Source organism: Octopus bimaculoides, chromosome 10 (genome assembly GCF_001194135.2).
Source record: "Octopus bimaculoides isolate UCB-OBI-ISO-001 chromosome 10, ASM119413v2, whole genome shotgun sequence".
NCBI classification, from domain to species: domain Eukaryota; kingdom Metazoa; phylum Mollusca; class Cephalopoda; order Octopoda; family Octopodidae; genus Octopus; species Octopus bimaculoides.
Genome location: NC_068990.1, coordinates 45527467 through 45543011, shown reverse-complemented (window position 1 = coordinate 45543011; position 15545 = coordinate 45527467). Strand labels below are relative to the sequence as shown.

Below are 15545 nucleotides of genomic sequence, written 5' to 3'. Positions count from 1 at the left end.
GTTGAAAAAAATCGATAAGGCCCCTGGAAGGGATCCTTATATCTACTACATATAACTAATATATTTTATTTAAACACCCAAGGGAAATAACCCATAGCATCTGCACTTACAATTGTCAGTTCTTAGCAAAGTGATGAATATTTGATTCTCACAATCAGCGGACCTAATTCTGCATTTCACTACTCACAGTTTTGAACTGCTAAACCTTATTATTGCACTTTCTTGATTTGAATATTAAACCTTAAAGACTTCATTCATACATTTATATACATACATACTTTTTTGCGCTTATATATACTACATTTATATATTAGCTTTAATAAATTAGCCTTGATAATGTTAACCTTTAAAATGCCACGACTTCACAAGCTGCTCTAATGTGACAACGGCGATCTCAAGTAAGTCTCCGAATCATTATGTTTGATATTTACATGACTCACACACACAAATGTGTATGTGTGTGTGTGTGTGTGTGTGTGTGTATACACATCATATACACTCTAATAAAAATCTATCACATGTAAAAGTCAGCTCTAGTTTTTCTCAGTTAACAGATCAACATTTGCTGGTCAAAATGTTATCTTGTGTTTAAATTCCATGATTAAAGAAATACATTTTCCCCATTATTATAAATTTTGATGTACAATTCACACAAGCATTAGGTTAAAGATTTTCTAATTCATTATCAAACTAGCACCACAATTATTGCAGTATAATCAGCACATTACAAAAGTCATCACTCCATCTTTTCTTCTACAATGTAGGCCCATATACATTTGAACTATAAATCATTATAAATATAATATCTCTGAATAGGTCATATTTCCCAGTATACAAAGTTTCATCATTCTGTAGTGTATAGGGTTAGGGTTGGGGCTAGGGTTAGGGTTATTATTTATGAAGTAGTGTAACCAGTGTTATCAGATAAGGAAAGACCAAAAGCAATACCATTTAATGTAAAGCAATACCATTTAATGTAAAGACTCGATAATTACTAGAATTGATTACTGTTTACTATTGCTATGAGCTATAGCTATCAGAGAAACTGTATAAAAGTTAGGTCAAAGGTAGGGCACAATCTCACTTGGTAGGATATCTGATGTTAGTTTCTGTAGAAGAGGGGTCCCCAACCACTAGGTCATGGACTAGTACCAGTTTGTGGATCATCTGGTAGCAGGCTGCACAGTGAGAATAAATTTTGAATTTTAAGTTGTATTATATTAGCTTCAAATGTTGGCACAAAACCAGCAATTTCAGAGGGAGGGGTAAGTCAAATACAGCAACCGCAGTGCTCAACTGCCACTTATTTTATCAACCCTGAAAGTATGAAATGCAAAGTCAACCTAGGAAGAATTTAAACTCAGAACATAAAGACAGGCAAAATGCCACTAAGATGTTTGCCTGGTGTGCTAACAATTTTTCCATCTTGCTGCCTTAGTTGTATTATATATATTACAATGTAATAATAGAAATAAAGTACATAATATACAATGTACACATTACATTTGCATTATGGAGGGCGGACTTTAAACAATGACGATGATGATGATGATGACTATACACTTGATTGTGTTTTGCTATGTGTGTGATACCCTGGTCTCTGGAAAAATTGTTTTGTATTAAACTGGCACATGTAGCAAACAAAGATAGTTGAGTACTTTTAGTTTTAATATGTTGGCCACCTTGTCTCATTTCTTGTTCTGTTCCAGGGTCCTAATATGATATCTTAATTTTGATAATATGAGCACCATAATATTTTTTCACTATATCATATGTGACATAAGGACCAGATAGAAAGTGCTTTACCCACAACCCACCGGTGGGTCATTTGGTACCTTCCGTTTTGCTAATTATATTTTTCTGTTTACTCAGTCTCGTATTTTACCTCATTATATGGTAAAACTCAGTATGATATAAATGTGAAAATCAAAAGAAAAACAAAAAAATTATAGTATGTAGACTAAAAAAATGCTGCTCTAGTGCACCATAATCATATACTTAAGAAACTGTAGCATGCCAGCTCTCAAAAGATATAATGAGACAACCTACTGGATGATTGTGTAGGTCTTACAAACATAACCACCCCGACCCTCTGATGGCTCATGGAGGAACCAATATGTTAAAATTCTTCATTTTGTGAGAAAATGCCTCTCAGAAAAATGGAAGAAAATACAAACACAAATGTAGAGCAGTTTTTGAAGTAAAAGTTATTGAAATTTCTAAAAATACAAATAACTGTGTAGCACTAAGAGAATTTGGTTTTTCAGAGAATCTTGCAACAGACTGGGGTAAGATATCAAACAAACTTCAGATAATGTGATAAATAAAATGTATTGACAAAAGGTCAACTTTGCAATGTGGCTACAAGAGGAAAAGATAGATGTTGAGTGTGTGCTTGGAAACTGTGAGGATAGAAAGTGTGTCACCTACTCACAAAAAGTATCAAAGGAGGACAGAGTTTTGAATTACTAAGGCAAGTACTGAATGTTACACCAACTTCATGAGAAAAGTATGATTTAGTACTTCAGAAGAGAATGAAAACCGCACAAAAGGTACTTGCCTAAATAGATGAAAGAGTTCTAGGTTAGTTTTGGCATGATTTTTACTGCTAGATGTCCTTTCAAACACCAACCACATCACAGTTTGAAATGGATGCTTTTAACATGGCACCAGCACTGCCAAGGTAACCAAATAACTCGCAAGACAAGAAATTATGAGAGGGGCAGGGGCATTTGAGGAGAGGAATTTGTGTCAGAGGCTTGAAAGGTTAGAGTGTGACAAAGAGACAGAAGCAGGTGTCTCACTACAACAGAGAGAGTTTTAGAGGATGTAATCCAGTATCAGATGATGAAAGGTTAGAATGTAACAGAGAAATAGAGAGGCAGAAATAGGTGTCTTACTATGGAGGTACATAGTTACAGAGAGAGAGAGAGAGAGAGACAGAGAGAGAGAGACAGAGAGAGAGAGAGAGAGAAAGAAAGAAAGAAAGAAAGAAAGAGAGAGAGGTACAAGAAAGAGGCCAGAAACAAGTGTGTTGATGTAAAAGAGATACTTGGTTACCTAGTTAGAAGAAAAACAAGAGAAGGAGAGAAAGAGTGACCAAGGGAGCGAGAGTAGGAAGCAGTAAAAAGTGTAAGAGAGAGCAGAAGAGAGATGGTGTAGTGGTAGAGTATACTCACAAGTAACAAGGATCTCAGCATAGAACCTTGGTAGAAAAATAGGGTGTGGGTGTTGGGGTGGGGGCAGCAGCGATACAGTGTGCAGGGTAGTGAGGGCAAGAGCAATTAAACTAACTTTTGTGCAAAAATTCTCATTAAACAACAAGAGAACTGACAGAGAAAATAGAAGGCTCCCACACTGCTATAGAGAAGCATCTTCACTCAATGGGAAAGGTTCAGAAGTATGGTGCATGGGTTCCACATGCTTTAAGTGACAACAACAAAAATCAACAAGCCACAATCTCCGCTGGTTTGCTTGCTCGTTAACACTCGACTCATGGACACAAGCAACGATTTCTTTACCGAATCGTTACTGGCGACAAAAAATGGTGCCTGTACATCAATATGAAGCAGTGTAGGGAATGGCTTAGCCTCGGTAAACAAGCGACACCGTGCATGAAACAAGATCATCCACGTAAAACAATGATGTGCGTTTGGTGGAACTGGGAAGGGATTATCCATTACGAATTGCTTGAACGGAACCAAATGGTCAACGCGGAACTCAAGGTTCAACAGGTGGAAGACTCAACACGACTATTCAAGAGAAAAGACCAAATCAGCAGCATGGAGTTCTTCTGTTGCACGACAACGCCCGCCCTCATATCGCCAATATGACCGAGCAAGCCATTCAAACGCATGGCTGGGAAGTGCTGACATACCTGCCGTACTCTCCTGATTTGGCACCAACAGATTTCCACCTCTTTCGGTTTCTTTCAAATGCTATGCGTAGAGTTTCATTCAATACTGATGCAGAATTGAGAGCTTGGTTGGATCAAATTTTTGAGTCGAAATCAGATGATTTCTACCAAGGAGGTATTGAAAATCTTGTTGAACATTCGGAAGAAGTTGTAAACAACAAGGGTGAATACATTATTGATTAATTAGTTGTTATTTTTTATTAAACCTTTTAAAAAATTCAAATTTTTAAAAAACCGTGGGAACTTAGTTGCCAACCTAATAATATAGGGTAGGACCACCTTTGACAGTAATTACAGCTTGAATTCTACAAAGTATGAACTCGTACAAAGTTTGAATTGTTTCCAAAGAAATTTTTGTCCATTCTTCAGCTAAAACAGTCTCCAGTTCTTGTAGTGATGATGGAGGCAGATATTGACTCCTTACTTGTTTTTCTAAAATGCACTATAAATGTTCAATAATATTGAGATCTGGGAAGTGCAGTGGCCAGATAAGATGCTCAACTTCACCAGAATGTTCCTCATTCCATTCAGTGACAACTTTAGCTGGGTGAATTGGTGCATTATCATCCTCAAAGATTGCGTTTCCCTCTCGAAACAGTTCTGTAACCATAGGATGAATCTGATCAGATAAAATGCTTTAAATAGTCTTGATTTTAATTCTGCCATGAAGGGAAACCATTGAGTGGCAGATTTCCAAGATATAGCCACCCCCACCCCCACCCCCCGATCATCACTGATCCTCCTCCATGTTTAACAGTTGGAAGAAGGCAGTCTGTATCAAATGCTTCTTTTGGATCAAATGCAGTCTGGATCAAATGCGGTCTAGATCAAATGCTTCCACACCTATACTCAGCTGGTGGTTGGAAATAAGGCAATGGATGACTCATCCCAGAAAATAACATTCTTCCACTGCTCTAGGGACCAATTCTGTAGGTTTTTACTCCACTCTAAATGCTTTGCAACATTTGTTTTTGAAAGTAGTGGTTTTCTGATTGCAGTCCTCCCATGAAATCTGGATTTGTGCAGCTCCTAGCAAACAGTTTTTGTGCAAACTGGGTTCTTGAGGTGGTCATTAAGCTCTGCAGTAATTTTGGGAGCTGTACTTTTGTGATCCTTTCTAACAATTCATGTAAGAATCTGACAGTCCCTATCTGAAAGTTTTAGTTTTCTTCCGGAGTTTTGTTTCAACAAGGAGGTTTTTCTCTCTTTCTCAAAAGCTGTCATTACTTTTGAGACAGTATTTCTTAATACACCAAACATTTCAGATGTTTTCGTTACACTAGCTCCTGCCATACGAGCACCAACAATTTGACCTCTTTGAAAGTCTCATAGATCTGTCATTTTAATTACCTTTTTCTGATGATATCTGAAAAGAAACAGCAATTTTAGCAAAACATATTAAGCGACACTAATAATAGATCGAAAAACAAAAATAAACAAGATTTTGATGGTTTTATAGACATTTCAAAATTATGATGCTATGGTGTTTCCATTATTTTGTACAACCCCTATGTATATATATATAGATATATACATACACACACACATGCAGTATGTATATATATATATAGATAGATAGATAGATAGATAGATAGATAGATAGATAGATAGATACACATACAGTGTGTGTGATCATCATTTAACATACACTTTCTATGCTTGCATGGGTTAGATGAAATTTGTTGAGGCAAAATTTCTACAGCCAGACACCCGTCCTGTTCCCAACTCTCATCCATTTATTTCCAAGCAAGATAATATTTCCCATGCCCGATAACAATGCTTCTATGATGGCAATGCCTTCTGTTAATAACTCTATTGATATTTGAGTGCAATACTTAATAATAGTACAAATATACACATTAGCTATAAACTAGGTTGCACTATAGGTGATAGGTTGTTTAAATAAAGCAAGTGTTTATCATAGATTAGTTTGGAAAGCTTCAGATGGATTTGCTTTGGTACATGCAATTGCACTAAGTTTGAATTCTGCTATCTTGGGGTGGGATGTGGTTGTGAGTGACTGAAATATCATTGTACATAATGATTTAAAAAGGTCAATGAAGAAGGGTCTCAAATACAGGAAACTGGGTAGGATATGTAGGTTTTAATTGGAGGAGGTAATCTTGAAATTGATTAACAATTTTATAGTTAAGCCTTTAATACAAAGTTAAAAGGAAGGTTTTGAAAACTAGAGAGAAATTGTAACTGGTTTGTCATAGGAGTGAATTAAAAGGATAAACAAGGATGATATGAGAATAATCAGTTTTTAGTAAGCAAGAAGTTAAGGAATATATTAATGCATTGCAAGATAAATACTTAATAGTTCTAGCAAATATGGCAGGGGGAAATTATGTAATCTATATCTATGTCTGATAATAATTCTTCTTGTCATTGCATTACTTTGCTCATTGGTAATGCTTTCACATGATTATAGAAAAAGAGAGAGAAAGAAAGAGGGAGAGAGAAAAAGAGGGAGAGGAAAGCATGCATGATGTGAGGTAGGGAGAATGTAATTGTAACACTTTCATGTGATTAGCTGAAGGGAAAGAGAGGAGAAAGAAAAAGGAAGGAGAAAAAGAAGATAAGGTGAAGAGTTAGAAAGATGGTGGAAGAAAAAGAGGGAGAAAAAGAAGGAAGAAAAAGATGATATAACTGTTAGACAATTGAGCTTACTATGTATATATTTATATATATATATGTGTGCATTTCTAGCTACTATTGTCATATTAGGTTTTCGTCAGGGAATGGTAATGCAAACAGCTTCAAACATTCCCTTGATGGTTGATTTTATGTTATTAACAAATGTCAACAACAGGTATAGTTTTCTCCTTAAGGAAGATCCTTATATAAATGTTATATCAAAAGAGATGTAAAAATGGACATAGCTTTTTAATTATCAGACATAGATCATTCAAATAACACATGTGGGTAGACTAACTCTTCTTCCTTGCAGGCAAATAATAGGTTCCAAGCAGATGTAATGTACCATCATTTACTTTTTGATGAAGAAACAGTGCAGGCTATCCAACATTCACATAAATCTACAGGTTGTTAACAGAGATGACAAAGATTCCATGACATGAGATGGAAATGGCTGTGAAAAAGTGGATGGAACAGTGCATGCCAGAAATTTTTTCAAAGAGGATTCAAAACATGGGTTCAACAATGGCATAAATGCATCACTTGTGGCAGAGACAATGTTGAATATTACTATTAAACAGAGAACAAGTTACTCTACCAACCTGTGCAATTTGAATGACTTATGTCAGTTAATAAAAAAGTTATGCCCACTTTTGCACTACTTTTGTAATAGCTAAAGCAGCATCAGAACTATCACACTCTTGGACTTACTCATAGTTAGAATGAGAAATATTGATGATTAGAATGTAAAATGCATGATTCTCTAGTCCTTTACTGATCATGAGAAATGTTGTTAATGTAAGAAGCCAGTGACTAATTTTAATGCAGTTGATGGTAAAGTATCATCTCATAAAATATCAGAGATTATTGGATTGATAGGCTTGTTCATTTTTAGCAGAAGAAACATTTGTGAAAGAAAAAAAGCAGAGTAGTGTAACTTTATTTAGCTCAAAATTACTACATCATATTTTTAAAGGTTTAATGTAAATGACACATCAGAAATACTCGAAAGTAAACCAAAACAGCAAGATTCACTAATCCACAACCAACATTTATTGGGCATGTGTACATACACAACAAAGGATGCAGCCAATTTTCTGTAACCAGAAATAGAAATTATTATCATGAAATTCAGGACCATTATCCATCAGCAAAACCTTTGGTTCACTTTCCCAAGAAAAAAAATTTCTTATAACACCTGTTTTATAGCTGAGCTCTTTGTATCAGATATGTAGCAAGAGCCATAAAGGCTAAAGAGAACAGGGGAGAGTAATGTTAACTAATTCTGTTGTCAGTAGGTTGCGCTTGGATGGCACTTCTACTAGGGAGGTATAAAAACCCTAGCCAGACAGCCATTCTCTCTCTTTTTCTGTTTTTCCTTCTAGGCAGGCAACTTGTCAGCTGCCCACACAGCTAGGACTGCTAGCTCTCTTTTACTCCTGGCCATGACAACTACCATGCTATGTAACTAGAGCAATGCTCACTCTCTATTCTTTCAGCATGAACTTTTAACCCTCAACGACTACTGGCTTAATTACTAACCACACTAACTGATTAAATTCACTAATGAGGGAACAAACAGTTTATACACCTTTTATATTATTTTGCATGCACCTTTGTAAAACATGAAATAAAACTTGTTACACATAACCTTGTTTGAACATTGTCACATACATATACACACAGCACAACAATAAACAAATGAACCAGACTAATGCTTGACTCTATCCTAAAGATATATGAATGCCCTCATACCTACATGAAATGCAATCCAACAAAAGCATGATCAATGTGTACACATGCCCAGATACGTAACACCTTGAGCCACAAACGAAGACTGTTTTTTTAATTTTTGTTTGTTTTTATCATTGCATATTTAATGATCCAAAACCTTGTGTGAATTGCCAGTTCATGGCTTCTAGTTTTAAACAACTGCACATAGCAGTAATTCCACAATGAACATAGTCACAAACACTTTTCATAATTTGCTTTTTGAATTCTTCAGGTGAAAATATTAGAGCTTCACTGCAAAGAATAGTTGTTTAGAATTTATATATGCTTGACATGCTTATAAAGTTTTCAAGCATTAAAGCAGTTACTGCAGACTTATTGTTTCAATGATGCACATATACATTCTTAATAGTCTAGAAGATTCATTGTAAATAAGCTAGGCACTGTTGTATTTTGTTAATGAAAAACAACTTTCATACAATGTGTTCACAACACATTTGAATCATTGAGGTAAGCAGACTTTCAGACACCTGGTTGTGTTTTTTCTTAATATGTCATGACAGATTTGAACATGAATATGCTAAGAGTGAATATGTATGTCATTATTTTGATCTTTGCTGTTCTCCATGTGTGAGATGATTTATCAGTCTGGCAGACAAAAAATAATTTGCTTGATGATTTCTGTAAACAAGAACCAAAACTCTTGTTTGGATTTATTCATTCAGGGGTAGCTTCAACTAGGGAGACACAACCAGGTCAAAACACTGAAGTGTCTCAAAGCTCTCTTACCTCAATGAATCAAGAGTGTTGTGAACACTCACTGTATGAGAGAAGAAGTTGTTCCCTGTAGGCAAAATACGACAGCAATTAGTACATTCACATTCAAATCTGCCAAAATGTACTAAAAATGAATACGTATTTTAGTGTTTTAAGTTTTGCTGTTCTCTGTGATTGTAACAATTCATTATTGGTTTGCTAGATATCAGTTCAGATCAGCAAATGATTTGTTTGTTGATTTCTATTAACAAGAACCATTGGTTACAGTGATTCTTAATCATGTTTTGCCTATGGACCCCTTTGATTAGTATTTTATTCTAGTAGACCCCCATAATCATTCAATGTTTAAAGACTAGTTTTATAGATATTTCTTTCAAAAATCCTACTTTATTTTTCATGAATTAACTTGTATAGGTTGAACTTTATAAAATGTTACAGAAAGAAACTGAGCTGTTTCTTGCAATAAATACATCAAATGCAAACTTTTTCATGGATCTTTAATAAACTATAGTGGATCCCCAATTTACTATTTTGCTTGCATAGACCCCATCCCCTCCAAAGTTCATATGGACCCTTGTTGAGAACCACTGAGTTAGTTCTTGGATTCTTAGCCAGGAATCAAAACCTTAGCCTACATTTTTCCGCAAGTTTCTTTCCATTATTCTTGACATTGATACTTGGAAATCTATGAGTCAACTGTCTTTCTCCATTCACCTAAGATGGGCCATATTCATTTACTCAACATCTAAGGAGAAATTTGATTCAACGCAGAAGATGCCGGGAGTTTAAGTCAAGGTGACTCAAACTAGTAGGTATGCATTTTGAATGCTCAAGTAGATGTGCCACCAAAATTTCAGTTAGAACAGTAGTTGAAGTTGTAGATGTGTGAATGTCTTGTTCAAAAAACAGCTAATGGTGGCTTCCCTTTGAGTCAGGAGGTAAATCTTAAACCTTAAATATTAAATCTTAAATCTTTTCTTTACAGTTTGACACCTATTTATAGGGTTCTAGCTCTCCTTCATGGTTAGTAAACCATACATATCCAACCAAGTAAGATTTGAGTACCCACATTTACACTTGTCTATTATTTTTCTTATGTCCACTTTATTATCACAACCACACCCTCTCTTTAATTATCCACCTCTTAGGCCTGGCATCTGCCCAGTTTATTCTGTCCCTTATCTGTCAGCCTTTACATCTTGAGCACCTCCACCCCCAAACTCTTTAGATGGGAATGACAATTTACTAGCCCTTCTCCATTCGCTCCCTCTAATTTCCCCCAAGACTATAATACCCCTCCTTATATAGATCTACTTTTCTCATACCAGAATGTATCATTTATTCCTCCCCCTCCTCTCAGGACTGAGCACCCTCTAATATACTGAGCACTATATATCTAATACAATGTTTCTACCTATCTATCTTTTCTCTCACATTAGAATATATTATTTATTCCTCCTTTCATTATCCACACTACTTTGGAACTGCTAGCATTCACTCTAACTCTGGAACAAATACCCTTCAATATACTGAACAATATATATCCAATGCATACCTCTTACACCAGAATGGATCTTTATTCTATGCACAACACTGCTAGCATTCAGTTTCACCTCCTCTCAATATAGAGTACTGTATAACAATTCTTTCTCACCTTGACATACCACTTAACCAGTCTTTCTGATCATGAATTTACCTAAAGAAGACCCGATCCTACTGGATTTAATTAGACCTCATCCCCTCCTGGAGATAATGAACCACAACAAATATTGCTGATGAGGAGTATTCTTTCTACTGTCTAACCTATATTCCTATGATGACAGTATACCCAGCTTATAGAGTCTTTCACTTGGTATGATGATCCAATAACTGGGATATCCCAGAAACAGCTGTCAGAGACTATCTTTACTAGTTTTGTACTATTTTTACCATTCATTATGTAGCTAAATTTTTAAATTGAATTAAATGAAATCAAATGCCCTAGTCTTACCTTGACTACTTGTTTGCCTTTCCTCACTATTTTAACCTATACCTACTGGTTCAACACAGATAAACACATTCACTTTCTTTGTACTCCCAACCTACTTTCGACTTTCAAACATGTATAAATTTGAACCTTCTCTGAATATTTTCAGGCAGTTTGTTTTCACTCTTTCTCATACCAGAATGTATCATTTATTCCTCCCCTTCCTCTCAGGATTGAGCACCCTCTGATATACTGAGCACTATATATCTAATACAATGTTTCTACCTCTCTCTAGCATTTACATCAAACACAAACATTACCTTAAAAGTGCACAAGCCTTGTCATTACTATCATCCCCTTACTACTGGAAAACAGACAACTACAACACCTCTGTACACTGTCCCCAACAAGATTGTGACGGATAAATAAAATCTGTAAGAGTTTATTCTTAATTCATTTTGGGTGCATATCTCATTGTCCCACAAAGTTATAACTAACCTGTTTTCAATACTAATCACCACTGCATCCATTACATCTATCTGTAACATAAAACTGTTACATTTGATGACCATGACATGATGTAACTATTTTACACACACAAAACACGACAGGTTTCTTTCAGTTTCTGTCTACCAAATTCACTAACAAGGCTTTAATCAGCTTATAGGCTAGAGTAGAAAACACTTGCCAAAGTTATCTCAGTGAGACTGAACCCACTGAACCCACATGGTTAGGAAGCAAGATCCCAACAACACAGCCATACTTGTGTGTGTCTGTCATATTGATTTAAGAAAAACAAAAAAACATTATCAATGACATTTTAAACATGGTCAGTTGCTCTCTGAAAGATAACATTAGCTGTTTTAACTTTGTATGGAATATATGTTCCATCTTAAAAGCTCATTGGTGTAGCCATTGTAGTAACTTCTGCTCCAGAACACATTTCTATCTGCTAATAAATCTAAATTTGTAAAATAATTGATGACATATAGGGAATGAATATCGATTCAGTATTTGGAATCGAATAAGAATCTGAACAAATACTTTCATTCACTTTATAGTCTCCATATATTTTGAAGGGCATCTGATTTCATTTAGTAGGCCTGTTTATTCCCTCGGGACAATCTTCTAAAAGACCTTCATTAATAAGTTTCTTGAGCTTCACTACAACTAATGGTTTAATGTGTATTGCCTCACATGACCTGAAATTTCTTTTGGAAAGAATGTTAATCTTAAAACCTATTAATTTCATAAATTATCTTGGAACTTCAAGTTCATGAATTAATCTTGAACTATCAACATTTATCACATCCATCCCAAGCAAGTGATATTTTTCTTCGCTTTCAGCAACAATAACATTTACAATTTCTATTTTCTTATAAAATTTTCCCAATGTTTTAATGAACAATCCATCAAATTGCTTTAGTTTGAGATAGCATCTTCTTAAGATTTGGGTCTATTCAAATCTAGTGTTTCTGACGTGTTATAACTGTCAGTACATGTTACCAGGCCATACTTGCTCATGAGTAACAGTTTATACTTGATCACCAGCTCTAACATATTCATTGCTTGTTACTTATTTTATCAAAGAAACTTGAATCAATAGTTGACCTGCTAGCTATAGTAGCTAAACTCTCCTGCTAATCAAACTACACCATCTTAAATAAAAAAGAAAATGGAAGGATTATTGGATATGTAGTCCTAGATACATTTTCCTAGAAAAAAGATGGCATTCACAACAGGAATATCACTGATAACAGCTCTGACTAAAGGCTAAATAACAGGCAACTCTAGAGAAATTAAGGACAAAATCAATATTGGCTAGATTTAAACTTAAAAGTTTGGAGTGATAATTCTCAAACTTAATTTGTGGTAGAAACTGTAAGATTTTTCAAAAATCACAAAACCTCAATAAAAAGAAAATTGTTTTATAAATAGAATTCATTCAATAAAAATATATATAATTTTTTAATTTGAAAAAGCTGAATATTATCTTTCTATGAAATAGATTTCTATTAAATTTTATATAAAAACATCTTATCTTGCAGAACCCCCCCCCCCAAAAAGGAGGTGTTTTTTCATAGAACCGCTTTTGAGAAATATTGCTGGAACCAATGTTCATGAATTTCAACCACCCTGCCGGAATCCTTTTTGCTATTAAACAAGTACAAGCATAAGTGTGTGGTTGAGAAGATTGTTTCCCAACCATGTGGTCTCAGGTTCATTCTCACTGTGTGGCACCTTAAGCAATTGTCTTCTACTGTAGCCTGAAGCCAACCAAAGCCTTGTGAGTGGATTTGGTAGACAAATTGAAAGAAACTCATTATGTTTAGGTATGTGTGCATGCATGTGTATGAGTGTGTACGAGTGTATATGTGTGTGTGTGTGTGTATAAAAGAAAAGAAATGGAGCAATAATAAACAATGAGAAGTTGATCATTGGTATAAAAAGGTCATAGTTTAATTGTAGTTTAGAACCAGTTACAGCTGTTTCTGTTTATCAAATCAAAGTAAATTTGCATTTATCTTATTCCATTTAACAAACATTGTCAGAATGATTTAGAGGAATATAAATAGGAGAAAAAGGGAAAATGAAAGGAAAAGGAAAAGGCAAAAAAAAAAGGAAAAAGCTTGTTAAGTCTTTAGGCTTACATTTTCATGACTTTTTGGGTTCCACATGTATGTACATTTCTTCAGCTAGATGAATAGAGCAGTAAGTAGGGAAAATTACTAGTTGACTAGCGGTGTTAGTCGAAGGAGTTATACCTGGTGGAGATATCCGGTGTTGGTAATTGTCATATATAACGCTGTTAGTGGCCGCTAGGTTAGTCCCTATGATTACAAATAATGCCCTTGTTAAAAACTAAGGATGCTTTTTAAAGTTAGTATGACATAATGTATATATATGGGCTACGTAAAGGAATAATAAAGAAAGGTAAATAGTAAATAAATGAAAATCAATAAAAATATAACGTTAGATTGCCAACTCATATTATATTTTTATTGACTTTTATTTATTTACTATTTACTTTTTTTTTTATTATTCCTCCTTTTCTTTTCTTTTCTATATATATTAAACCACAGTTTTACCTTTAAGTTACCTACTATTGTATACCTAATAGCTAGGACTATACATAGTGAGGTAATACACCAGTAGTGCCTACGGATACATTTATCCCTTAGACTGTTGCATAACCTCTAACTCATATTTTTCTTAATATACATGTGTGTGTGTGTATATATATAATAGATCAGGTTGTAACAAAAGTTCTGTCCGTTCCTTTTTAAGTAAATATTTAGTTAGACTTAAAGGTGTTTAACTTCCCAATTCTATTTGGAAAATGACAAAATCTAAAAGAAAATAATATATTAATGATTTTGTCATATGATCCCATATTCACTCCAAGCAAAGAACATATGTCATATTATTCCTTATGGATTTCAAAAAGGGAATAGTGCAAATGTAGCAGTAAAACCACTCCAAAATACTTATGGCGATGGCATAAAAGAGCATGCAGAAGATAGTTTTCATGATTCAGAAATGGGGACTACAGCCTGATGGGTGAATCAAGAGAATGGTGCCCAAGAGGGATGGATCCTGATGTATTGGAAGCTAATGTTGAAGCAAACTCAACTGTTACAGTTCAAGAACTAAGCACAGGCTTCAATATAAGCCATCCCACCATTCGTCATGAATTGAGAAGGTTTGGTAATGTGTCAAAGGTTGGAAAATGTGTTCTACATGAACTCTCTGCAGACATTTGCAAACAATGTGTTGACTGCTGTGCATCATTGCAATCTCATGAGCTACCAGTGACCTTTTTTGAAGAGTCATTACTGGAGATGAAAAATCAATACTTTACCATAATATTAAGTAAAAACATCAGTGGCTCAATCATGGTGAAAAACCAGCTCAGCAGCCCAAAAGTGGCCTGCATTCAAGGAAGATTCTTCTGAGCGTATGATAGGATATGTGTAGAATAATTAATCACAAGCCACTAGACGATAATCAAACAATAACTGTCGATGTATACTGCCAAAGCTAATACATTTGGAAGCAGCTCTGCAGCAAAGCCATCCATCATTAACAAACAGAAAAAGAGTCATCCTTCATCATAATGCAAAACATCACACTGCACAAAAGACCAAAGATCTCCAAGAAAATATGCCTGGGAAATTATGCATTGCCCACCATATTCTTTGAATCTCATACCTACAGACTACCATCTCTTTAGAAGTTTACAAAATCATTTGAGTGGATTAAGACTTACTTCAAGAGAAGTCAAAAATGAGTTAATTTCCTTTTACACTTCTAAACCTAAGGAATTTTATGAATGTGGCATTAAAAAGCTTGTTGACAGATGGAAAGAAGTCAAAAAAGAACAGTGACTATATTAATGATTAAATAAATCAGACAGTTTTTCTATTGTTTTATAGAACCTTAAAAAAAAAAAACGGACAGAACTTTTGTTACAACCTGACACACACACACACACACACACACACACACACACAC

The 15545-nt window shown here is 34.8% G+C and overlaps 1 protein-coding gene across 4 annotated transcripts in view; it reads right to left on the bottom strand.

The window, feature by feature from the left end:
* The window catches only part of LOC106874115 (uncharacterized), a 154795-nt gene that overhangs the window by 28660 nt on the left and 110590 nt on the right, over nucleotides 1-15545 (bottom strand). The window contains exon 1 of one of the 4 annotated variants that reach the window (XM_052971162.1): nucleotides 13682-13755. The exons of the other annotated variants lie outside the window; for them this stretch is intronic. Coding sequence (XP_052827122.1) covers nucleotides 13682-13708 — 27 coding nt within the window. The 5' untranslated portion in view covers nucleotides 13709-13755. Of the gene's footprint in view, nucleotides 1-13681; nucleotides 13756-15545 lie in introns of those variants that run through there. 4 annotated transcript variants of the gene reach the window in all.